The sequence below is a fragment of the Aspergillus lucknowensis genome (assembly GCF_044049455.1).
Source record: "Aspergillus lucknowensis strain CBS 449.75 chromosome Unknown BJX67scaffold_1, whole genome shotgun sequence".
Classification (NCBI taxonomy): Eukaryota; Fungi; Ascomycota; class Eurotiomycetes; order Eurotiales; family Aspergillaceae; genus Aspergillus; species Aspergillus lucknowensis.
In genome coordinates this window covers 361258-382036 of record NW_027263545.1, presented here as the reverse complement: position 1 = coordinate 382036, position 20779 = coordinate 361258, and the positions used below count along the sequence as shown (strand labels likewise).

The window sequence follows — 20779 nt, the reverse complement described above, 5'->3', positions numbered from 1 at the left end:
GTTTGTCTGTTGTGAAACATCTGTTTGAGAAGTTGCTATGATTCATTCGTCAATAAGTTGCTTAGGTCTTACCAGCGTGTGAATATACCCCATTGAAGAAGTATATCCGCTATTATAACATTGCATAACTCCAACTGATGCTAAAAGGTTCCCATATATTCCATTGGGAGAATGTACCCTGAATCACTGACAAAACAGTAGTGTTAGTGGAAGCAAGCCGCCGAAAATTTAGACAGTTGTTCAACCCTAAAAAGGGAATTGGACGTTGACAAGGCCAATAGCACTTGATGCTGATTTGTCTAACCATATTGAAGGTGAAGGGAAATTATTTGGGAGTTAAGCCCTGTTTTAAAAGTGCCGCAGATATCCGCTTATAATCTTCCAGTAAGATGCTTACATCCCCAATGGTAAGGTCTCTGGCATCCTGCATTTGGAGGAAACGTTGGATCGGCGGATCAATCCTAGCTTCACGTGTGGATGATGCTGCCTTTGTCCGATCAGGGATGGAAGGAGATGATAACGCAGGTGATTCGGGAGTAGCTCGACCAAAGCCCCTGATCATTCCTGGTATATGGTTGAGCGGATTCAGGGTGTTTCCAAAATTCCTCATTGACTCTAAAGGTGTCGGGATCGGTAATGTGGAGCCTGGACTCAGCCCTCGGGTTTCATTAGGTAGGGTTGACGCAGTTACAGACGCCCGGAAGCTGCCCTGCGTCCGCACGCTGTCCGCACTCCGGTCACGAGGGGTCCGCTGCCCACTGACGAGTCCTGTGAACATATCTTCCGCTTTGGAGCCAATGGATCTTGAGCGAGATTGCTCCGAAGCTGGCAGCTCCTTACCGTCCACATCTGCCTCCTTACTCAACTGAGATTTGTCGGTGGACGTAACTAGACGCCTCGCCTCCGCTAGGGTCTTCGGCACGATAGGACCTGCACCATCTTGGCCAGGGAGTTGGTTGGACTGCAACTCCCTGAGTCGGCCGAATAGGAAGTTGAAGCTACTGTCGAGCGTGGCGCTAATGTTCTTCAACCCTTGATCGGCAGTGTTACGTACGGCGTCATTAGCCGCCCCAAGAACCTTAGCAGGTGGCTGAAAGAGGGTATTTAGGCGCCCTTGCTGAGTCGGTGCGGGGCCTGGCTGGGGTAGCGTGCTTGATGGCTCTTTCTCAATCGGCTTGGGGTGTTCTGCAGAGGCAGTGACAGGAGACACAGATAGTTTTGCTGACGCCCCTGTCACTGTTTGAGGTGGCTGAATATTGTCAGCAGGTAAAGCCGAATCAACACTACTGGAAGCTTCTGCCTGTCCCTCATCGGCACGGAGCTCGGAGAGATCCACATTTTCTAAGAAGCTTATAGCGGCCTCAAGGTTGGTCAGACAGTATGCGGTTTCACCGTCAACCTTACTCGCCGCCCTGAATCGTTGAATGAACGAAAGGTTGCTAATAATGTGGATGCCCTCCGGTGGGCAAGTGACAAGTGTGTATATCAAAGCTGGTAGGATCTCGTCGGCTGAGGAAGAAGATGGTAGCAATTTAGTTAACGCATCAACAATAGCTTTGTGAGCAGCAGCAAGGTGCCGAAGCTTCCCAAGTGGATACCTTTCGTCATTCATCTTCTCGAGATACTCGCGGGCGGTTGAAAGGCAGTCATCAGCCTCTTTCTGGTTTTGCTCGTCAATTGATGTGATGTCGATGTCAACTCCAAGCTCCCGTAGGTTAATCCCAACCAAGAGCAGCGCTGCCGTCTTGGAGCGCAACTTTTCATCTCTAACTTCATCCAACGTGCTCTTATGTCTCCAAATCTTATCATAGACGCTTTCACAGACTCTCCTTTCTACAACCTCCTCCAGATCAACGCGTTTGGAGGCGAGAAGCTTTCGAGCGATCCGTTTCTCAGTCACTTCCGTGGCCGTTAACATCTGACGGCTGGAGGCGTCTGTCTCTTTACGACTGGGGGAGTATGGCGATCGGTCACGATTTATGCGAGAGGCAAGTGCAGATATATGAGTGGCTATATGGGATTCCGCTCGGAGGTAGAAATCTTGGAACAGGGCTGATATTCTTTCTATTGTAGGGGGCGAGGAGTGTACACGGGCGCTCAAGGAACTGACGAAGCTATTCATGGAATTAGCGGCTGAAAAAAAGAAGTGAAAGAGAGGCCGCACCGATCAGTAAGGCTGATTAATTCTATTGGTAGTTCCTCCGGTTGATTCTGTACGTTTCGTGAGAGCACAGAAGTTTCCTCACCCCGTAGCCCATCATCTCCCGATGGTCCAGAGGCGCCTGCTTTCTCGAATAGATCCGGTCTGCTTTCCAGTTCATCTTCATTTCCTGATAGGCTTAGAGGGAGAGCCTCCGAGTCTACCGTCTCTGGAATCGCGAAGGACTGCATGGTCTTCGCCCTTGAGCGAATGGATGAACTACTTGTCCTCGAGCCGTCCATCCGAGGAAACGAGCGAGTCGCATGAAGATGCGGCTTTCTGGGGCTATCAGCGGAGGTGCCGGATGACATGGCTCTGGAGCAGTAAATGAACTGTTCTTAGAGTGGGGGACCTTCTCGTGCTGTGCGGCTTGCAAGGTGTCCCCGCAGCAAGATTGGAGCAATGCTGGCGTCCTCAGAAGCTGCTTGCAGAGCTTCAGACGACGCAGGACCCGGTTTCAACGAAAGGTGGAATAAGGGAAAGTTCTTAACCAGCTCCGGGCATGTCGTCGTGCCTGCCCATGACCTTGTCCTGCCGACAAAGCTGACGGGAGGAATGACGGAGCCTCAAGGGACCCTTTCTCGTGACGCGATCCTCGGGATCCACGTGATCGCCTCCTCTTCGCCCGCATCGGAGTCAGTCAGCGCCTCGAGCTCTCTGGGTCTGGATCCCTATTCCCTCTTTCACTCGTTTCTGCATCATTATAGCCTGTATCTTACCATGGGGCTTTTTTACAAACGCACAAGGAAACGACAGCTGAAGGACATGAGTCTCTCCAGCCTGCTCATGTCCCTCGCCGTCCTTCCCAGCGCTGTCTCTGCTTATCACCCTCTATACTCTGAATCCCGCCCGCCACCACCTTTCGTTCCTCCACAGATTCCCTTAGCCGACAGCCCCTCCGCCGACAGCCCCTCCGTTTCTGGAGTGCACGAATTTGTACGCTTTCTATTAATTTCAGCTCTTTTGTTCGTTTAGTGTTACTAACACTTAATCTAGTCCCTTCGCCATATCGTCCAGCGAGGGGCCTACGAATATCCCGAACTCCACAGGAGGCTCGACATCAAACCACATACCAAACTTCGAACAGTGTCGGAAGATGGACTTGAAGAATCCGATGTCGCCGCTCCTCACGTCTCCCTCATCGCTTCTTCCGAGCCCGTCACTATTGAACGACTTGCAGATCGACGTCTTTCGGTGATTGAGGGACATTTAGCGGCCGCAAGAGACAGTGGGTCGGCGGTTGCTCTATCGTCATCGGACTGGGCCATGGACACTATCCCAGGACCCAACGTTACGGATCGGGAGACTGTTCTGACATTCGCGAAGATGACAGCAAATGACTACATTGAGGTACCCGGAACCGAAGATTGGGAGGATATACATGGCAAACTCAACTACTCCACAAGCTTTGGGTGGCAGAACGATGGGCTCCGAGGCCACATATATGCCGATAAGACGAACAGCACCATCGTTATATCGCTAAAGGGGACATCCCCTGCTCTCTTCGATGGCGCAGGGACAACTACCAACGATAAGGTGAACGACAACCTCTACTTCAGTTGCTGCTGTGGACAAGGCGGATCCTACCTATGGCGGCAGGTTTGCGATTGTCAAGAATCTGCATACAATGCCAATTTGACTTGCATTGTGGAAGCCATGAACGACGAGAACCGTTATTATCGTGCTTCTCTCGACTTATACTCGAACGTCACTGAACTATATCCGCACGCGAATGTTTGGCTAACAGGCCATTCTTTGGGTGGTGCTATGGCTAGTCTTCTTGGATTAACGTTTGGAATACCCGTTGTCACTTTTGAAGCCATTCCTGAAGCACTTCCCGCGGCCCGACTGGGCCTCCCTGCTCCCCCAGGAATCGATCCGAGATTACCCCAGGCACGGAAATTCACTGGGTCATACCACTTCGGGCATACTGCCGACCCTGTGTACATGGGGACTTGCAATGGGGTTAGTTCTGTTTGTACCTGGGGTGGCTATGCCATGGAATCCGCGTGCCACACTGGCCAAATGTGTGTTTATGACACAGTCGCGGACAAAGGATGGCGTGTTGCAATCGGCACTCATCGTATAAAATCCGTTATCTCGGATGTCCTCAAGGTATATGATGATGTTCCACGTTGCGCACCAGAAGAAGAGTGCTACGATTGCGAGCTATGGAAGTTCTTCCGGAGCAACGGGTCTGAAAGCACTACCACGAGTTCGCCGCCATCAACTACGACCACCTTTACCTCAACTAGGACGACAAGTTGCAAAACTCCCGGCTGGTGGGGATGTCTCGATGAGACTACAACAACTTCCGAAACAACCACCACCACTACAACGACTTCAACGTGCAAAACGCCTGGTTGGTTTGGATGCAAGGATCCAACTAGCACATCGGTCACAACAACCACCGAAGCTACCGCCACGACCACGACTTGCAAGGATCCGGGGTGGTTTGGCTGTCGCGACCCCACGTCAACAACCGCCCCCCCAACCTCCGCGCCACAGACTTCTACATGTGAAGACCCGGGATTCTTCTGGGGTTGTTGGGACACTGCAACCGCTGCGAGCCACATCATCACACCTGCACCAGCTCTTCCTCTCTAATGTCAGCCTGTCCTCACAGCAAACACTGTTTGCTACGACCGTATACGACTCGTGAATCTCACTTTTTCAGCGTACCTTCTTCCAGATAACCTTGGATTCGGACTTGGCGTTCTTTTCAATATTGGAATTGCATTGGCTGTTCCCGCCTTTTAAATACACCTGCATCATTACGTAGGTACACCGGTATTTTCAGGTATCCCAAGACGGACCACTGGCAAGAGCACCTAAGAGGAGTTTAGATACCAAGTTACCGCCCATCTAGCATACACCCATAGCATTAGACACAGAGTTACTCGCAATCCACTGGCTCATACCCATAACCACTAATATTTGCTAATTGATCTCGTTATCTTCGTGCAACTTTAACAGAAATATATTTATCGCACGAGAGTTCCGGACAACTGAAGAATGCCAAGGGAAGAATAGTGTGTCCGGTATCGACTGAGCGCATCTAGATGGACGACGATGAAGAGTACATAGGCAGATAGGAGAATAATGTGTCATAATTTCTCAGCGCTAATCTAGGGGCCGGAAGGCGTGCATTGTCCATTCGAATTATGATTACAGACGAGCCCGGGCATCGCTAACTTTTCCCTCCGTGGCCTTCTCAATCCTTGCGCCGAGATCAGCGTTCACGCGACGAAACATGCCGTACGTCGCCTTGCGGACCCTCGAGTGGGCATTGCATAGGTGTCCCGCAACGTTTCCAACGAAGTTATTCTGCTGCCCAGGCTGACGGCCCAGAACCTGCCAGAGGCCGTTGGCCTGGACGTAGTCCTCATCTGTTACGGGGAGCTGCTCGGTCACGACGGCACCAGCCCACTTCTCGTGTTCCTGGGAGGCCTTGACGGGCTTGTACTGCAGAGGGCGGAATGTGGAGGGGTAATTCGGGTTGGCACCGTGGTTGCCGTCGACGCTCATGACGCCGTCGCGGTGGAAGGGCGTGAAAGACCGGAGAGGACAGTTGACGGGGATTGATTGGTAATTCGCTGTACCGAGACGGTGGCGGTGGGTATCTGGGTAGGAGAAAAGGCGGGCTTGGAGGACCGGGTCGGCGGAGGGTTCGACCCCGGGGACCATATGGGAGGGGGAGAAGGCGGCTTGCTCGACTTCTGCGAAGTAGTTTTCGGGGTTCTTGTTGAGAGTGAAGCGGCCGAAGCGGCGGAGGGGTACTTCGGACTGGGGCCAGACCTTGGTTAGGTCGAAGATGTTCCAGCGGAATTTCTGGGCTTGTTCTGGGCTCAGAACTTGGACGTAGCAGGTCCAGGAGGGGTATTCGCCGCGGGCGATAGCATTGAAGAGGTCCTGGGTGTGCCAATCTGGGTTTTCGGAGGCGAGACGGCCAGCTTCAGCGTCGGTGAAGGTCTTGTTGCCTTGATCGGTTTTGAGGTGCAGTTGGACGTAGTTGAAGGTACCATCAGGCTTGATCCATTTGTAGGTGTGACCGGAGTAGCCGTTCATGTGGCGGTATGAGTAGGGGGTACCACGGTCGCTGAAGAGGTGCATGACCTGATGAACAGCCTCTTGGTGGGTTGAGAGGTAGTCCCAAAACATAGTTGCGTCTTTGAGGTTGGTCTGTGGGTTGCGTTTCTGGGTGTGGATGAACATGGGGAATTTGCTAGGGTCGCGGAGGAAGAAGACCGGGGTGTTGTTGAAGACCCAATCCCAGTTCCCCTCCTCAGTGTAGAATTTACAGGCAAAGCCCCGAGGGTCGCGAGCACTGTCGGGGGAGCCCTTTTCACCTCCAACGGTAGAGAAACGGACGAACGTCTTCGTCTTCTTCCCGAGACCCCTCAGCATGTCGATGACGGTGATGTCGCCGATATCGTCGGTAACCTCGAACTCGCCATAGGCGCCCGCACCCTTCGCGTGAACCACCCGCTCGGGGATACGCTCACGGTCAAAGTGGGCGAGGATATCGATGAGGTTAAAGTCTTGCAGAAGGATAGGTCCATTCGGCCCAACCCGCTGGGAGGCCTGGGGGTCCATCACCTATGCTGGTTAGCATATGTCTCGCTCTCCTTATTGTGGATGGACATACCGGGCAGCCATTGGAGGTGGTGTAGACCGGAGTCTCATTGTAGCGGTAGGTCTCTTGAGCTGTGTTAGAATCAATTTCGGAGGATAGAGCAAAAGAAGGACCCACTCTTCTCGTCGTCTTGACCCATGGTGACGGTATTGAAGAAGTTCGAGGGGAGCGTGAGGGGGGAGAAGAAAATTCGGGGGCGCTCGATAGGGATGGAAAGGGTGCGCGGGGTTTATATTATTGGAAGGGCGTGAGGGGAGTATGACGGGTCAGTGCCTGGACTGCTGTCAAATTCGAAAATCTGTATAGACAGCTCCAGCCAATTACGACGCCTGAAAAGGTCAACAGTGGCTCCCCATGGTAAAAACGGAAGGCCGTCCCGATCTCCAGTGCTCCCAACCTCCAGCGTCCGCGGTCCCCAGGCAGGCCGAACTTCGCCCTCCCCCGCACAGGACAATTGCCCTCTCCGCGGAATACGCCCATTCTCCCAGCTCGATGCAGAGTCGGATGTCGGAGCTTTCCGCAGGGAAACGTCCGCTGTGTTCAATCTTGGACCGGCAAACCGGCGAGGGCTGCTCAGGAAGTGTTTAATCAAGAGCAATAATCCATCAATCCCGAGAAACAGCCTCCGCTGTTCCTGTCTCAGCAATTGAGTGGATGGATCGCATACTCCTTCTCTTTTTCTCCCGAGAATGCGACACCGGGAATGCTCCCAAATTTGATGTTTTGCCCAAAATAGGCAATATTTACGTTCCCCCAGGCCCCGTCAACCCAGCCAGACTGTATTTGTTGGGGAATCATGGTTCCCCTCATGCATCCTCTCCAGTTCCAGCCTCAGATTTCCTCGAATCATCTGAAGTCATACATTGATCCCTGTGTCTGGCCTGTTCCACTGACTAAGGACTCCACCCCCAGCTCAAACTGCTTCCATGGGTTCTCCATGTCACAGCGCCGACGCCGGCCGTGATTATCTTTCGCAGAATCGACGGAGGTTCTCTGCGGCTGCTCCGGTATTAAGCTTCTCCTTTACACGTCAAGAGTGCGGCTAATTTTTGCCGTACGTTTCGGCGTCGAAGAACTTCCTCTCGGCTTCGAGGAATCTGGCACAGCCCGAGATAGTCGGCTGGAAAGACCGAACACCGTCGGGCAATTGTTCTTTCTGTGAATCTCAGTCAAGATCCATGCGACTTTCTATCGCTGTGAGGAGACATAAATTATACGTTGACTAAGCCATCCCATTTTCGGGGGTTCACCCGAACAGTGTGATGGATCAAGTTGGCGAACATTGAGCATTTTGATGCAGGCTTTCCGAGTCTACTCTGTGAAAAGCTGTTAGCCTGGAACCCCTGTACTAATTAACTCGAAGCATCGCTGTGAGTGGACGTTGTGAGCTCCTCATCGAAAATTTCGAACTAGGCTCTGCTGTTTGAGATACCATACCTCAATATGTGCTCTCGGCTCCAGAACCGACAAAACCTGCTCCAGAGGTGCAATCCACTGGCTGCCGCGGCAGTATCTCTTGACACACTATGTGCATCAACCATCAAGGATGGCTCGTCCCTCTTTATTACTCATGCACATTGGAGGCTCGGGCCTGGCAAGTATCGTCAAACCCAGATGTTAATGGATCACTTGAGGTCTTGGGGTTATGACTTCAAAGGCTGTGGAGATGGACCACTCAGTGTCAGGGCCATGGGATAGGAGTCATGATCAGAGAGCCTGGGTGCTACGAAGCACAAACCCATGGTTGAGAATCTTATGATGCCCTCATGAGGTGCCACAAAGGCGTGGGGCATGATGCATTGCGAATCGCTTACAAAAATTTTCAATGCATTGCTATAAGAAAGTCAGCACGATGATAGTATACAGCCCTCCTTTAGTCCTTGAGCCGAGAAGGTCACCGGGAGCCGTGCAAGCTACAAAACCACCTTCCAGCATCGGCCGCTGAGCCGTGGTGCTGTGACTAATGAATAGGGTGCAAACAGGGCAGCGGGTATACTTTATTTAAGGAGGTGATCATGGCCGGAAGAATGCCTTTGGGATCCAGAACAGCACAGAGTATATTTTCAGTTATTATTACTCAATGATCTTCTGCAGATTCAGCGAAGACAGTCCCAGGTTTTCGGTTGAGAAACCTTCTCACGGCGCTTCTGGAACCCTCAAGTTCCCAGATAGGCTCGGTCGTACTCCGCTTTGTGTTTCGGCAGTCCTCTATCGCGCGGGTTCGGTCAAAAGAGGATACCCTCAATCTGATGCTTTTTCTTCTCCTCTTCTCTTCTCGAAATGCTTGGAAACAGCTGGAATATGTCTGGAGGAGCCGGACATTACCGAAAGCGGTTAGGACGAAGCCTTTCCGTCTGTCCCTATTGTAGACATCGCGCACGCCCAAGATTTTTGATGTCCGAGCATTTTTTTTTCTCGAGCTTAGTGTACTTGGAGCATTCCTCCATGCCTTTTTCCCCCGGCGAGCCGCTCTACAAACGAATGTCTGAGTAAGTCAATGAATGACCTCTGCTCAGTCATCTGATCTGCCGGCCACTCACGGCTTGGCTGCAATTCCCTCCATGGCGAGTGGTCTGTTCCCCACAAACTCCAACTCTCCAAATGTCACCTTCCGTTGCATTTGTCTCGCTTCGCACTAGCGTCGCGTGCTTTCTGGTCAATCCTTCGATGCGATTGCTCAGTCGCTCGTCTTCGGGAGAAATCTTCGCGACGGTGGATACGTGTGGACCCTCTCCCCAGCTCCCCGCCGCGGATATAAATCTCTACCAATCCGTCTCCCAGCAGAGCCAGTCGGCCATTGCCAGCTCCTTTTCTTAGTTGGACACAACTGCTTTCCAGTGCTCTCGCACCATGGAGTCCTCTACGCCTCAGGATGTGATCTCCCCGGTCAAAGGTGAGGCGTCATCCCACGACCGCCAGGACTCGCCAACAACCATGGCGAAGATTATCGAGAATGCGAAGACGGCGGCCGAAAAGGAGCGGAAGATGACCCTGCTGCAGGGAATCAAACTTTACCCCAAAGCTGTCATATGGAGCGTCATAATCTCTACCTGTATCGCAATGGAAGGCTATGATATTTCTCTTGTCAATAACTTTTACGCCTTCGACCAGTTCAATCGCAAGTACGGGGAGATGTCGTCGGATGGCACCTATCAGGTTCCCGCAAGGGTAATCCTCCTTTCTTCGCATTGTCTACGTTGTTCGCTAACGGAAGTATGTGATTTTCTAGTGGCAATCTGGTTTAAGTAACGGCGCGTACGTTGGCGAAATCATTGGTCTCCTCATCAACGGTTGGGCTTCTGAGAAGTTCGGCTATCGGTACACGGTTATGGCATGTCTGGTTCTCATTACCGCATGGACAGCGATTTTTTTCACAGCTCCTAATGTCCAAGCACTTCTGGCTGCCGAAATTCTCGCTGGTATACCTTGGGGAGTTTTCCAGACCCTTACAATCACCTACGCTTCGGAGGTCTGCCCAGTTGCGCTGCGCAATTATCTTACCACGTACGTTAATTTCTGCTGGGGACTCGGACAGCTGATTGGAGTCGGCGTGATTCGGTCCATGATTGACCGCCATGACGAATGGGCTTATCGCATTCCGTACGGGCTCCAGTGGATGTGGCCGTTGCCGTTGTTCATCGGAATCTTCCTAGCACCCGAGTCACCCTGGTGGCTAGTTCGCAAGGGAAGGACTCAAGACGCCAAAAAGGCACTCTTACGACTAACGAGCTCAAACCGAGATACCGGTTTCGATGCGGACGAAACAATCTCCATGATGGTTCACACTACCGCCCTGGAACAGAAGATCACGTCAGGCGCTAGCTATATAGACTGCTTCAAGGGGGTAGATTTGCGTCGCACGGAAATTGTCTGCATGGTCTGGGCTATCCAGAACCTCAGCGGGAACTCATTCTCCAACTATTCGACCTATTTCCTGCAGCAGGCTGGGCTGGACCCATCAACCGCATATTCGTTTGCGATGGGACAGTACGGCATTAACATGGCCGGTGTCTTCGGAGCGTGGTTCCTTATGACTTGGGGTATTGGCCGCCGCAAGCTCTACCTCTATGGTCTCTGTGGCCTCTGCGTCATGCTGCTGGTCATGGGCTTCCTCGGCTTAGTCCCGGAAGCCCATCGGACTCAATCCTCTCTCGCAACTGGCTCGATGATGATTATCTGGGCTCTTTTCTACCAATTGTCAGTCGGAACTGTGGCATACTCCCTCGTTGCGGAGATCTCCACCCGCCGTCTGCAAATCAAGACTGTCGTCCTCGGCCGTATTCTATACAATATCGTTGCTATCATTTGCGGCGTCCTGACACCGTACATGCTGAACCCGGGCGAATGGGACTGGGGCAACTTCGCCGGTCTCTTCTGGGGAGGGATCTGCTTCCTCTGCATTATCTACACCTACTTCCGTGTACCAGAACCTAGGGGTCGTACCTTTGCCGAGCTAGACGTTCTCTTTGAGCGCCGTATCAGCGCGCGTAAGTTCGGCAGCACCCAGGTTGACGTCTTCGACGAGACCGTTGAGGGGCAAGTGGTCGAGAATTACCAAAGCCAGAGACTACGCCCAGCTGATCCAGAAAAGCAACCTGTGTTCTGAACTACTGCCTCGCGATCACATCCACTACACAGAGTCGCATTGAATATGCAAACTAATGAATGTATATGATATTTTATGAGGCAACGAATTGTATTTAATAATGCCTTTGAATATAATCAACCGTTCCAATATAATCCCCGTGCCCGCCTTGATGTGCCCTGCGCATTTACTCATGGGACCACTCGGGCTTCTTCTTCTCCGCAAACGCAGTCATTCCTTTTCTCGGTCAGTCTACTAAACAAGATACCCATGTGAGGGAATGAAACGTACCGATTTTCTGATCCTTACTCCCAAACAGCCCATGGAACACTCCCCTCTCATACTCAACCCCCTCCCTCAAGGCCAACTCTTGACTCTTATTCACAACCGCCTTTGCCGCAACAGTTGCCACCCGGCTATACGACGCGATAGTCTCCGCCGTCTTGATCGCCTCCCCAAGAACCTCCTCGTTCCCTCCATCTACAACCTTTGCCGCAACCCCCCACTCCCCGGCCTCCTTCCCGCTGAAGTTTTTCCCAGTTAGAATCAACTCCATCGCCTTACTCTTTCCAATAGCACGGGTGAGACGCTGCGATCCTCCCGCACCGGGGATAACACCCAGCTTGATCTCGGGTTGCCCGAAGGTCGCGCCTGAGGTGCAGTAGATGATGTCACACATGAGGGCGAGCTCGCATCCACCGCCAAGGGCGTAACCGGAGACGGCAGCGATAACAGGTTTACGGATTGCGTTCGCGAGGTGAGACCAGGGGGCGATGAAGTTTGTCGTGTAGGCCGTTGAGAATGTTAGAGGGGCCATCTCCTTGATGTCCGCGCCGGCTTTTCACACCACCATACCCATTAGCGACCACTTCGTCAAACATATTCTGGACAAGGGCCAACGAGGGCCGCAGAAATATTTACCGGCAAAAGCCTTATCACTTCCCGTGATGATGATGGCACCGATATCCTTGTCTTCGTCATATTTGGAGAGCGCATCGTTGATTTCTGTGAAGAGGGGGCTGGAGAGAGCGTTTAGGGCCTTCGGGCGGTTAAGGGTGACTTGTGGTAGCAATTAGTATATTGAATACTTTTGGGTTGCTTTGACGTACTCAAGCCGACTCCTGGCTTTGGGGTCGAGGTGAGGATGTGCTTATAGCTCGGAGCTGCGGAAGAGTACAGGCGGACCCGAGCGATGCAAGTCGCAGGTCTGTAGGTGACGAACCGAGGGAACTGGCAGGCGAACATGGTGATAGGAGAGGGATTGGAATAAGGAAAATGGAAACAGCAATGTTTTAAAACTGCAATTGTTGGAGGAGGAAAAGCTCAAGGAGACAGACCTGGATTCTGGAGAGCTCAGGTGGTTCCCCGCATTGCCGACGCAAACCGCCCCTGCTTGCGAGCCCGTGCTTGTTCCGAGGTAACAAGTGGTTCACGTGACTGTCAATTGCTGAGTCAGCTAAAACCCGGTGTCCAAACGTGCTTGTCGGACGCCCGAGGCGGACATTGTGGCGTAACAGTGCAGCTGTGGCTTAGCATATCCCGAAACGGTCTAGCGCTGCGCCGAGGAACTTTGAAGTCGCAATCGCCTGCCGTTTGGAAAGTGGACAACTTTTGCACATCCGCTCATCATAACTGCCCCGGAATCCGTCTGAATACTTTATTTTGGTGCTGAGAGTGCGCTATTCTTCTCCGACTTGATTCATCGTTCCTCCTTCCGAGTTGTCCTTTGTTGAACCGCCGGAATGGATGTCCCTGAACCCGAGCAGTCGCCGTTTACCGCAGTGTCCGCCCAGACATCGAAGCTTGCCAGGGTAAGTTATTGATATTGCTCTTGAATGGCGAAGATTTTTCAGGAGAAGAACTAGAGGGAAAACCTGGCGCATGCTGATTATCGGTATAGCAATACCAAACTTACCTCGATGCCTCGACGCCATTCACAGCCTATCGCTGGATTGGCACCGTTGCCCTCCTCCTCATCTTCTTTTTGAGGATCATTCTTGCTCAAGGGTGGTACATTGGTATGTGACTTTTCTCCCTGGCTACATCCATGGCCTCTTCATCACCGATTCTCTGGCCCGCTAACACGGCAAACAAAACAGTTGCATACACCCTCGGAATCTACCTACTCAATCTCTTCCTCCTCTTCCTCCAGCCCAAGTTCGATCCCTCCCTCACACAAGATGAAGGCCTCGAAGACGGCGACGCAGGCGCTAGCCTCCCCACAAAACAAGACGAGGAGTTCCGCCCCTTCATCCGCCGCCTCCCCGAATTCAAGTTCTGGCACTCCGCTACCCGGGCTATCGTCATTGGCTTCGTCTGCAGCTGGTTCTCCATCTTCGATATTCCGGTCTTCTGGCCCGTTTTGGTCGTTTACTGGATTATCTTGTTTGTTCTGACGAGTGCGTCCCCCTCCGTCTCTGGTTCTCTTTGCTATGTTTGGTGTGGTTGATTGCTGATATAATTCCGAATTACAGTGCGACGACAGATCCAGCATATGATCAAGTACCGCTATGTCCCCTTCTCCTTTGGAAAGGCCAGATACGGCCGCTCATAAGTACGGGTTGGATGACCCCCTCCATCCGACTTCTCTTTTTCCTCCTCCCTTATCTGATGAAGTGATGGCATTTGCATCTTTCGTCACGGATGTTCTTGGGCATATATGATAGTTTCTTGTTGTTTTTCTAGTGGGTGTGCGTGCCGTTGGCTTGACTGGCCTCGCGCCACCGGAGCTATTCTGATATGGAGGACAACGGAGGGACTTACCGTGGAATGCATACTTTTCTTGTCCCCTTCCTGGTGGCAACTTCTCGTGATTATTTACCATTTTTATTCAATTATGTCCTATTGTACAGAGAGTTCCGTGACACTAACTTCCCGGGTCTAATTTTTTTTTTTTTTGGCGCATTCTTAATGCTGACTGTTGTGCCATATGGCCCATAGAGCTGTGTATCTTTACGTGCATGATGTTGGTAAGAGTGATTAGACAAAAGTCGTGAGGCATAACCCAGGTATCACTGCTTGGTAAATGCCTTCTTTATCATAAATCTAATCATAAGTATACTGCGTCCTGTCACCAGATTTCCACTCCAGTGCACATAACAAAATGAGCAAAGGTGGGGTATAAAGTCTTCAAAATCTCAGAGGGAAGTGTCAATGGCATATAAGGTCAACGTAAAATAGCATGTAGTAGTTACTATCCGCCTGCGAAAAGAAAGAAATTCGTTTAGATCTCGAGGTATTCCACACTGTTAGATCTCTTGTCTTGTACGGGGCGCTCAAGTTCACTTGTCTTTGTACAGATCCAGGTGGATGCGTACATGTTCACCCTGTTTGATTGTTAGCCAAGCCGAGGCCTTTACGACGCTTTCTCGTAGGTGGGATGAAGCATACCGGTCTATGCAGCTGCCTGAGAATCTAGCCCCGACCCGCCGAGCCGTAAAGCCATTCTCCTCGAAGTGCTTTATGTACCAGGGCTCAATGCTCGCCGAGCGGAGGAGGATGCGGCCCTCCATCTTCAGAGCATGGTTGAACTTCCGTGCCTGAGCACTGGCTTCAGTACCCTCCGGGTCGAACCAGTCCATTGAATCCATGACCTGATACGATTGAGTTAGAATAGAGTTGTGCTCGGCAGCGGAGTCACCACTTACCACAGCGATTGTGAGGCTCTGGGGTTTGATCCGTCCGATGACCTCGTTGATCTCGTCTGTGTGGATACGCAGGCCGTCGAAGGCACCCGGAGATGCTAGTTTGACATGAGCCTGGGGAGAAAGGTAAGCGGGATGGCATCTGTAAAGCTAGTCAGCAAACGGCATGAGACGAAGGACCTGATGATCTCACCTGCGTGAAAATTGGCCCTGCAAGCAAAGGAAATAGAAATAGTTGTCGTTGCTAATCAACGTTTCTTGGACCACTGGGTCCAACGTGTCCACGACATACTCCCAGATCGACTTGCCACTTACGTCCTTTGCTACCTTCATCTCTTTAGTGAGGCCATTGCGCTTGAAGTAGTCATCAACGATCATGTTTCGTTGGTTGCGGGGAACTCCAGCTGCCTTCCATGCGAACCACTCAGTTCCGACCACGGCCCAGTGCAGAGGTTTGCTCATTAAGACCGACCGGATCTGGGGCCACATCTTACGCTGCTCTGGAAGGGTCTGAGCCTCGCAGAGCTTTTTCACCTGGCCCTCCAACCCGAAGATCTTGAAGAGATACCGAACCATCTTGATTGCATGCCGTGAACCCCCGGTCTCGTAAAGCCCTCTTCCAGAAGCCGTGGTGAATACCTGGGAGTGCTCAAGCCAGTATTGGAAAGCCTGGCTGGATAAATGAGGGCTTAGGCGCGAGACCAGAAGGTTGCGGAATTCGGGGTGCTTTCCCTCGCCAAAGATCTTCCAGACATCCCGGTGACCAAGAGCGATAAAGCTGGCGACCTTGAGCTCTAAGAGGTGGTTCTGATTCGGGTTCAAGTCGACTGCGTGGACGCGGCGCGGGCTCTTTTGCAGATAGTCAAGAATGTTATCACCAGCGCTTGTGATGGCAAGGATAACGTCATCACGCGTGATGTTTAGAAGTCTGTGGTCAACTCGGGGATCTTCCCAGTTGAAGGCATAGATATACTCATTTTGGAACTGTGTGTGCTTCGGGAGAAGGTCGTTGTAGAAGATACGGTAATGGTGGTTCTGGTAAAAGGCCGAGGGAAGGGGGAGGTTGGCGCTCAAATTGATCACGGCAGACTCATACGCCTTGGAGTGGATCTCTTGCGTGCTTTTGACGACGGCTTTGTCCATATTCTTGCGATGGTTTGCTGGAGACAAGTAAGGTGATTCCGTGAATGATGCATCCAACTTCTCGAGAGCATCACGACTGGCTTGGTCCCGGGAAATGTCCTTCTGGCAGCCGATGAAGATATAGTAAGGAATGCCGCCAAGAAGGTAATTCCGCTCACTTGCAGAAATGACGGTCCCAAACCGATATTCCAAGTAGTCTCGGCGAGCAGCGTCCAGGTTCACACGGTCCGCCTCAAACCAGGCGCGCCAGAAAGCACGACCTAGCCAATTGACATGTCGGTTAAAGGCGCCACCAATGTAGTTCCTAGAAGAGACATCGACAATGCTTTGGACTGTAAGGTTGATTAGCATCTCTCCTGGCGGAGTATTGCCGTGAGTATTACCGTAAAAATCGCAGACACCCAGCAGACCGGATGACTTCACCAGTCGTCCCAACGAATCCACGACGCTATAATAATCTGCAAACTATGAGTGGCGATATAGAGTATGTTTGGTAACAACAGCTCACCAGGAATCATTGACAAGCTATAGCTCATTGTAACTAGATCCGCGGTGGCACCAGAAGTCTTTCCAGGGTTTATGGAGTCCTCTGGCAAACGGAATGAGCGTGCATCCTGGCACACAACACTAACATTCTTCCATCCCAGGCGCTCGAAACGTTGTCGGGCAACTTCACAGAGTGATGGGGAGAGGTCGACGAGGTAAACCTGCGAGAAGAATTCCGAGACGGGCAGGAACGCGGACATGGCTTCGATGTTGTACCTAGAGCCACGTTAGAGACCATTTGGTAGGTTCCGATGCGCATGCCAATGCTCACCCCGTACCACCACCAATCTAAACCCAGTCGTTAGTTCAACAGAGACAAGTTAAGTAGAAAAAATATCTTACATCAACCCAAATTGCCTTCCCGGTATGAAGCTCCTTGTTATCGACCTTGTACTTGAGTTGAGCAGCAACAAGCCCTAGCATGTCTTCACGGCCACGGAGAAGCCGCTTGCGGGTGGCATCGTACACAGTAGCCTGTGATATTGTAATTAACACGCTGAAACGCGGCGAGCAAGAAGGCAGCCTCGTACTTGCGTCTTGTAAAAGCTCTCCAGTGCGTCCTGTTGGCTACTTCCACTTCTGTCATGGGGTTTCAAGAAGTTTGCATAGATAAACTTCAGGTAACTGAAGATTCCTTGGTTGACGTCTACCTTGCGCTTCCGCGATGCTGCCAGGAGGACAATTGCGACCAGCGCGCAAACAAAGAAGGCAGTGCCCGCGATGGAGACATAGAGACGGTCAACACCGCTCTGGGAGAAACCAGCAGGAGCGCTGGTGAGAGAGCTCATGGCGCAAGAAGGCAAACACGGTGGGACTGACAGAAGTGATTGACTGCCTCAAAAGAAATGATTGAGTTGGGAGGGGCATTTTCATGAATAAAATACCCCTCCAGCATCCGCTCGATATCGGGGGAGGGGGATTGCGCCTTCATGCCCGCTATGCCCCACCAGGGCCGCTTTGTCGACAACGCTGGCTCCCAACACCTCGAGGCAACTTGGGAGTGTGAACGAGCCGTTGCCCTATCAGGAACACACATGGGCCCGCAGGTGGAAGGACAGAGATACACTGACTAGAAACGGAATTGAGTGGATGGCAGCGGAGGAAAATGCACGGACGATCTTAGCTCCATTATCTTTCAATTGGCCCCGTAACACAGCCCGGGGGTGGAAGAGAGTTAGAGTCAGTGTGGTGCACGAGGATATGGTTCAGGATCCGCGGTCGAGGTGGAGTCATTCTGCAGCTATTTCAAGGACCTGCAGACATATGCACGGATTCGGGGTCCAGAGAAGAGCTGGCAAGTAGGAGAGCAGCGTGGAGACATGTGTGGCAACCGGTCGAGGAGAGATGAAGGGAGAAGCAATCGGTCCAAAAACGTCCGGAAGAAGGCTGCATCATCTCTATATTCGTGTTGGCCAATCACAGCTCAGGTTTCCAGCACACTTTGGCTTCTGGATTCCGTACGGCCACCGGTTCTCGATTTGCCATCACGACAAATTTCGGTGGAGGAGAGACAAATTAAAAGGTTGTTCTACCACTTCTTATCGATAAAGGACGAGTGAATCTTTTTGGGAACATTTTAACTAACCAGTCCAAAGCAGGGGATCTCCTCATACTCCTCGAAATTTTTGCCACGACGAACAAAGGTGGTGATCTAAAGTACCACACTATCCGCCTTCCCCGGAAGAGCATTTTACAGGATCCAGCTTCGCCGCTGATGACATCTCTCCGGTCTCAAAAAAAAACCCCCCGCTATCACACGATACTAAGATCCTCTGTCTGGAGGTCTGAGGGGGAAAAAAGATGACCGACGCAGGGATCGAACCTGCAATCTCTTGATTCGTAGTCAAGCGCCTTGCCATTGGGCCAGCCGGCCTTGGGTAGCTGTGCTTGACTGACGCCTATTTGATAAGCTATCCTTCATTTTAGGAGTTTGGCCCAATACCTGCTCCACTGCAAGGAGAATATAACGAGTCATCGATTGCTCCCATCTATTCCGATCACCTTTCCTCCCGCTGAGCATCAATTCGCAGGCATGTAACTGCGTTTGTGGAGCAGCGCCGCTTACAGGACTCCATCTCTCGTTCGAAGATCTTTCGCATGCTTATTTAACGGATAACCTCACAGCTGCTACAGTATCATTGGGAGTTACCCTGGAATCCGCATAACAGCCCGCCCATCGATCTCAGACCTCCCCAGCCGCTGAATCACATCATCAATCCGATCGAAGTCAAAACACTCAATATGAGCTCTCACATCTCCCGTCACAGCCATCTTCATTAGCTCGTCCATCTCCCGGGCCGTACCAGCGGAGTTTCCTACGATGGTAAGACCTATAGATACGTCGTCAGCTCACCCTCCAACTTTGGACCCGGATAGCCGAGAGAATGCGCCACAAACCCTTAACAATCATGTCGAGCGGAGTCGCCGGCAACCGAAATGGCACATTGGGAATCCCGACACAAACGAGAACCCCAAGGCGACGAAGTAGTCGCATACCTTGTTCGTAGGCTGTCTCGCCATTCGCCGTGCAAATGACCGCGTGAGCGCCGAGACCAGAAGTCAGCTGTTTCACGGAGCTTTCCACGTTGTCGACTTTGTAGTCGAGGAAGGTTGTCGCTCCTAGGTTGAGGCAGAGCTGTCTTTTCTTTTCACCGCTGCCGCTCAGGTTATGTCCTTGTCGAGCTGATATCGAGGGACTCTCGGGGTGATGCACCTACCTATCTACGGCGATAACCTTCAATCCCTTTTTCACTGCGATTTGGACGCCCCTACCGGGCAAAATTAGTAGGTGTTATGTCACGGGTTAGATCGAAGACGTGCATATGCCCTAACCCTCCTCCGGCACCTGGAAGGACAATCCAGTCTCCAGGACGTGCTTTCGTTTTCATGATGGACGAGTACATGGCGATTCCGGCTATTGTGAAAAAACTTGTCAGAGTCAAGTCCTTTACGATTTCAATAGGAACTTACCACATAGCAAAGGTGCTGCTTCGTCCGGGGGTAGCTCCGGGGGAATCTTAGTGACATGCGCGGCGGGGCTGACGATGTATTCTGCAAGACAGCACGTTAGCCCAGAGCACAAACGCCTAGCCTCGCTGGAGGGACTGGAAGCTACGCACGCTGAAATGTCCCTGGAACGTTCTGCAGAATGGTTTCGCCCCAATTTAGCCCCGTTCTGTCTCGTAGTATACCCCACATCAGGGATAAATGCGGACGGGACAATGGGAGGACTTACGGCACCAGCATTCTTCTGGTAAGGACAGGCGGTATTATTCCTCTCGCAGATCTCGCATTCCAGGCATGAGCTATATAGCCACCTATAGCAGTCCACATTTTAATCGTTGCCCTGTCAGCGCAGCAGAAGGAAAGAACAGCGTGGTAGCAACAATGACAGACCTACCTTATACCAACCCTTGTCCCGATCCAGACCTCTTCCTCTAACCCAATACCCACTATATGATCAGATTTTGAGCTACGTAAGTCCTAAGATGTACGTAAGGTAGCAGGTACCTTGAATAACTGTCCCAACACCCTCATGTCCCGCAACATCCGTTAACATGGGCGTCTCCCCGCGGACACTATGCACATCCGAGTGGCACACTCCTGAGAACTCCAGTTTAACGAGTAATTCACCCGCCGCGGGGGAGGGAACCGGTCGATCATTCTTGATCTCGAGGTGGGCATCTAGTGTTGCTCCAGAGGAAGGGATAACAGCTGCGGTCTGGGTTGTTGGTATTAGGGCCATGATGCCGTTTTCTAAATGTCGTGTTTTCAACTTTTCGCTTTCTTCGATCTCTCGTTGATTTTAAGGTTGGGTGCGGGGTAGGACAGAGAGACAGTAGGTGAGGAAATCGAGTGCGGGGAGTATGATTTATATCCGAAAATGGCTTGGAAACGCCGCGTAACGGGGTGTTGGAGGAGTTTATATACTTGATATGGCACAAGAGATACTCGTATCTTTCGAGAATATCAGGAGCTCGCAGGGCCTCGCTTAGTGTTAGTCTATAAATAGTATCAGAAGGAAA

At 51.7% G+C, this 20779-nt stretch overlaps 8 protein-coding genes and 1 non-coding gene across 9 annotated transcripts; 3 read left to right on the top strand and 6 right to left on the bottom strand.

Annotated features, from left to right (window-relative positions):
• Nucleotides 1-104: 104 nt before the first annotated feature.
• Nucleotides 105-2758, bottom strand: BJX67DRAFT_5065 (VPS9 domain protein). Its single transcript, XM_071035098.1, has 2 exons — nt 2165-2758; nt 105-2114 (listed from the first exon to the last, which is right to left on the bottom strand). The coding sequence occupies exons 1-2, from the start codon at nt 2509-2511 to the stop codon at nt 326-328; spliced, it is 2136 nt and encodes a 711-aa protein (XP_070891349.1). The 5' UTR covers nt 2512-2758; the 3' UTR covers nt 105-325.
• Nucleotides 2759-2861: 103 nt separating this feature from the next.
• Nucleotides 2862-5088, top strand: atg15 (triglyceride lipase ATG15). Its single transcript, XM_071035096.1, has 2 exons — nt 2862-3136; nt 3197-5088. Exons 1-2 carry the CDS (start codon nt 2921-2923, stop codon nt 4805-4807), a joined length of 1827 nt encoding a protein of 608 aa, XP_070891348.1. The 5' UTR covers nt 2862-2920; the 3' UTR covers nt 4808-5088.
• Nucleotides 5088-7082, bottom strand: fgaCat (catalase easC). Its single transcript, XM_071035087.1, has 3 exons — nt 6954-7082; nt 6849-6901; nt 5088-6799 (listed from the first exon to the last, which is right to left on the bottom strand). The coding sequence occupies exons 1-3, from the start codon at nt 6973-6975 to the stop codon at nt 5369-5371; spliced, it is 1506 nt and encodes a 501-aa protein (XP_070891347.1). The 5' UTR covers nt 6976-7082; the 3' UTR covers nt 5088-5368.
• Nucleotides 7083-9201: 2119 nt separating this feature from the next.
• On the top strand, nt 9202-11507 carry BJX67DRAFT_339255 (putative MFS alpha-glucoside transporter). Its single transcript, XM_071027650.1, has 2 exons — nt 9202-10004; nt 10066-11507. The coding sequence occupies exons 1-2, from the start codon at nt 9687-9689 to the stop codon at nt 11440-11442; spliced, it is 1695 nt and encodes a 564-aa protein (XP_070891346.1). The 5' UTR covers nt 9202-9686; the 3' UTR covers nt 11443-11507.
• echA (enoyl-CoA hydratase echA) lies at nt 11508-12797 on the bottom strand. Its single transcript, XM_071027649.1, has 4 exons — nt 12531-12797; nt 12343-12480; nt 11713-12258; nt 11508-11658 (listed from the first exon to the last, which is right to left on the bottom strand). The coding sequence occupies exons 1-4, from the start codon at nt 12664-12666 to the stop codon at nt 11609-11611; spliced, it is 870 nt and encodes a 289-aa protein (XP_070891345.1). The 5' UTR covers nt 12667-12797; the 3' UTR covers nt 11508-11608.
• Nucleotides 12798-13024: 227 nt separating this feature from the next.
• Nucleotides 13025-14068, top strand: BJX67DRAFT_4940 (Rer1 family protein). The gene is made up of 4 exons (XM_071035084.1): nt 13025-13232; nt 13322-13439; nt 13521-13820; nt 13896-14068. The coding sequence occupies exons 1-4, from the start codon at nt 13164-13166 to the stop codon at nt 13973-13975; spliced, it is 567 nt and encodes a 188-aa protein (XP_070891344.1). The 5' UTR covers nt 13025-13163; the 3' UTR covers nt 13976-14068.
• A 376-nt stretch (nt 14069-14444) lies between these two features.
• On the bottom strand, nt 14445-17692 carry BJX67DRAFT_4936 (class I SAM-dependent methyltransferase). The gene is made up of 9 exons (XM_071035083.1): nt 17285-17692; nt 17097-17228; nt 17026-17042; nt 16717-16970; nt 16592-16666; nt 15259-16540; nt 15069-15207; nt 14812-15014; nt 14445-14747 (listed from the first exon to the last, which is right to left on the bottom strand). The coding sequence occupies exons 1-9, from the start codon at nt 17540-17542 to the stop codon at nt 14645-14647; spliced, it is 2463 nt and encodes an 820-aa protein (XP_070891343.1). The 5' UTR covers nt 17543-17692; the 3' UTR covers nt 14445-14644.
• Nucleotides 17693-18555: 863 nt separating this feature from the next.
• BJX67DRAFT_t1 lies at nt 18556-18627 on the bottom strand. Its single transcript has one exon. It is a non-coding gene; the product is annotated as a tRNA-Arg (tRNA).
• Nucleotides 18628-18737: 110 nt separating this feature from the next.
• BJX67DRAFT_339242 (zinc-dependent alcohol dehydrogenase) lies at nt 18738-20702 on the bottom strand. Its single transcript, XM_071027648.1, has 9 exons — nt 20265-20702; nt 20155-20206; nt 19990-20071; nt 19874-19895; nt 19725-19805; nt 19575-19668; nt 19472-19522; nt 19152-19408; nt 18738-19084 (listed from the first exon to the last, which is right to left on the bottom strand). Exons 1-9 carry the CDS (start codon nt 20497-20499, stop codon nt 18900-18902), a joined length of 1059 nt encoding a protein of 352 aa, XP_070891342.1. The 5' UTR covers nt 20500-20702; the 3' UTR covers nt 18738-18899.
• Nucleotides 20703-20779: the final 77 nt, after the last annotated feature.

Excerpts from the sequence above, each read along its gene's own strand:
- echA (XM_071027649.1), bottom strand. The coding sequence starts at position 12,666 with ATGTTCGCCTGCCAGTTCCCTCGGTTCGTCACCTACAGACCTGCGACT. Across the intron at positions 12,481-12,530 it reads AAAGCCAGGAGTCGGCTTGA|TCACCCTTAACCGCCCGAAG; the intron begins GTACGTCAAAGC and ends TGCTACCACAAG. Across the intron at positions 12,259-12,342 it reads AAGTGATAAGGCTTTTGCCG|CCGGCGCGGACATCAAGGAG; the intron begins GTAAATATTTCT and ends TGGTGTGAAAAG.
- atg15 (XM_071035096.1), top strand. The coding sequence starts at position 2,921 with ATGGGGCTTTTTTACAAACGCACAAGGAAACGACAGCTGAAGGACATG. Across the intron at positions 3,137-3,196 it reads TTTCTGGAGTGCACGAATTT|TCCCTTCGCCATATCGTCCA; the intron begins GTACGCTTTCTA and ends CACTTAATCTAG.
- BJX67DRAFT_4936 (XM_071035083.1), bottom strand. The coding sequence starts at position 17,542 with ATGAGCTCTCTCACCAGCGCTCCTGCTGGTTTCTCCCAGAGCGGTGTT. Across the intron at positions 15,208-15,258 it reads CAGGGCCAATTTTCACGCAG|ATGCCATCCCGCTTACCTTT; the intron begins GTGAGATCATCA and ends CTAGCTTTACAG. Across the intron at positions 14,748-14,811 it reads TCAGGCAGCTGCATAGACCG|GGTGAACATGTACGCATCCA; the intron begins GTATGCTTCATC and ends ACAATCAAACAG.
- fgaCat (XM_071035087.1), bottom strand. The coding sequence starts at position 6,975 with ATGGGTCAAGACGACGAGAAGA. Across the intron at positions 6,902-6,953 it reads GGGTCAAGACGACGAGAAGA|AGACCTACCGCTACAATGAG; the intron begins GTGGGTCCTTCT and ends ACACAGCTCAAG. Across the intron at positions 6,800-6,848 it reads CCACCTCCAATGGCTGCCCG|GTGATGGACCCCCAGGCCTC; the intron begins GTATGTCCATCC and ends TAACCAGCATAG.
- BJX67DRAFT_5065 (XM_071035098.1), bottom strand. The coding sequence starts at position 2,511 with ATGTCATCCGGCACCTCCGCTGATAGCCCCAGAAAGCCGCATCTTCAT. Across the intron at positions 2,115-2,164 it reads TTAATCAGCCTTACTGATCG|CTTCGTCAGTTCCTTGAGCG; the intron begins GTGCGGCCTCTC and ends TTCCATGAATAG.
- BJX67DRAFT_339242 (XM_071027648.1), bottom strand. The coding sequence starts at position 20,499 with ATGGCCCTAATACCAACAACCCAGACCGCAGCTGTTATCCCTTCCTCT. Across the intron at positions 19,806-19,873 it reads CGTTCCAGGGACATTTCAGC|AATACATCGTCAGCCCCGCC; the intron begins GTGCGTAGCTTC and ends GCTGTCTTGCAG. Across the intron at positions 19,085-19,151 it reads GCTCGACATGATTGTTAAGG|GTCTTACCATCGTAGGAAAC; the intron begins GTTTGTGGCGCA and ends ACGTATCTATAG.
- BJX67DRAFT_339255 (XM_071027650.1), top strand. The coding sequence starts at position 9,687 with ATGGAGTCCTCTACGCCTCAGGATGTGATCTCCCCGGTCAAAGGTGAG. Across the intron at positions 10,005-10,065 it reads CCTATCAGGTTCCCGCAAGG|TGGCAATCTGGTTTAAGTAA; the intron begins GTAATCCTCCTT and ends GTGATTTTCTAG.
- BJX67DRAFT_4940 (XM_071035084.1), top strand. The coding sequence starts at position 13,164 with ATGGATGTCCCTGAACCCGAGCAGTCGCCGTTTACCGCAGTGTCCGCC. Across the intron at positions 13,233-13,321 it reads AGACATCGAAGCTTGCCAGG|CAATACCAAACTTACCTCGA; the intron begins GTAAGTTATTGA and ends TTATCGGTATAG. Across the intron at positions 13,821-13,895 it reads TATCTTGTTTGTTCTGACGA|TGCGACGACAGATCCAGCAT; the intron begins GTGCGTCCCCCT and ends TCCGAATTACAG.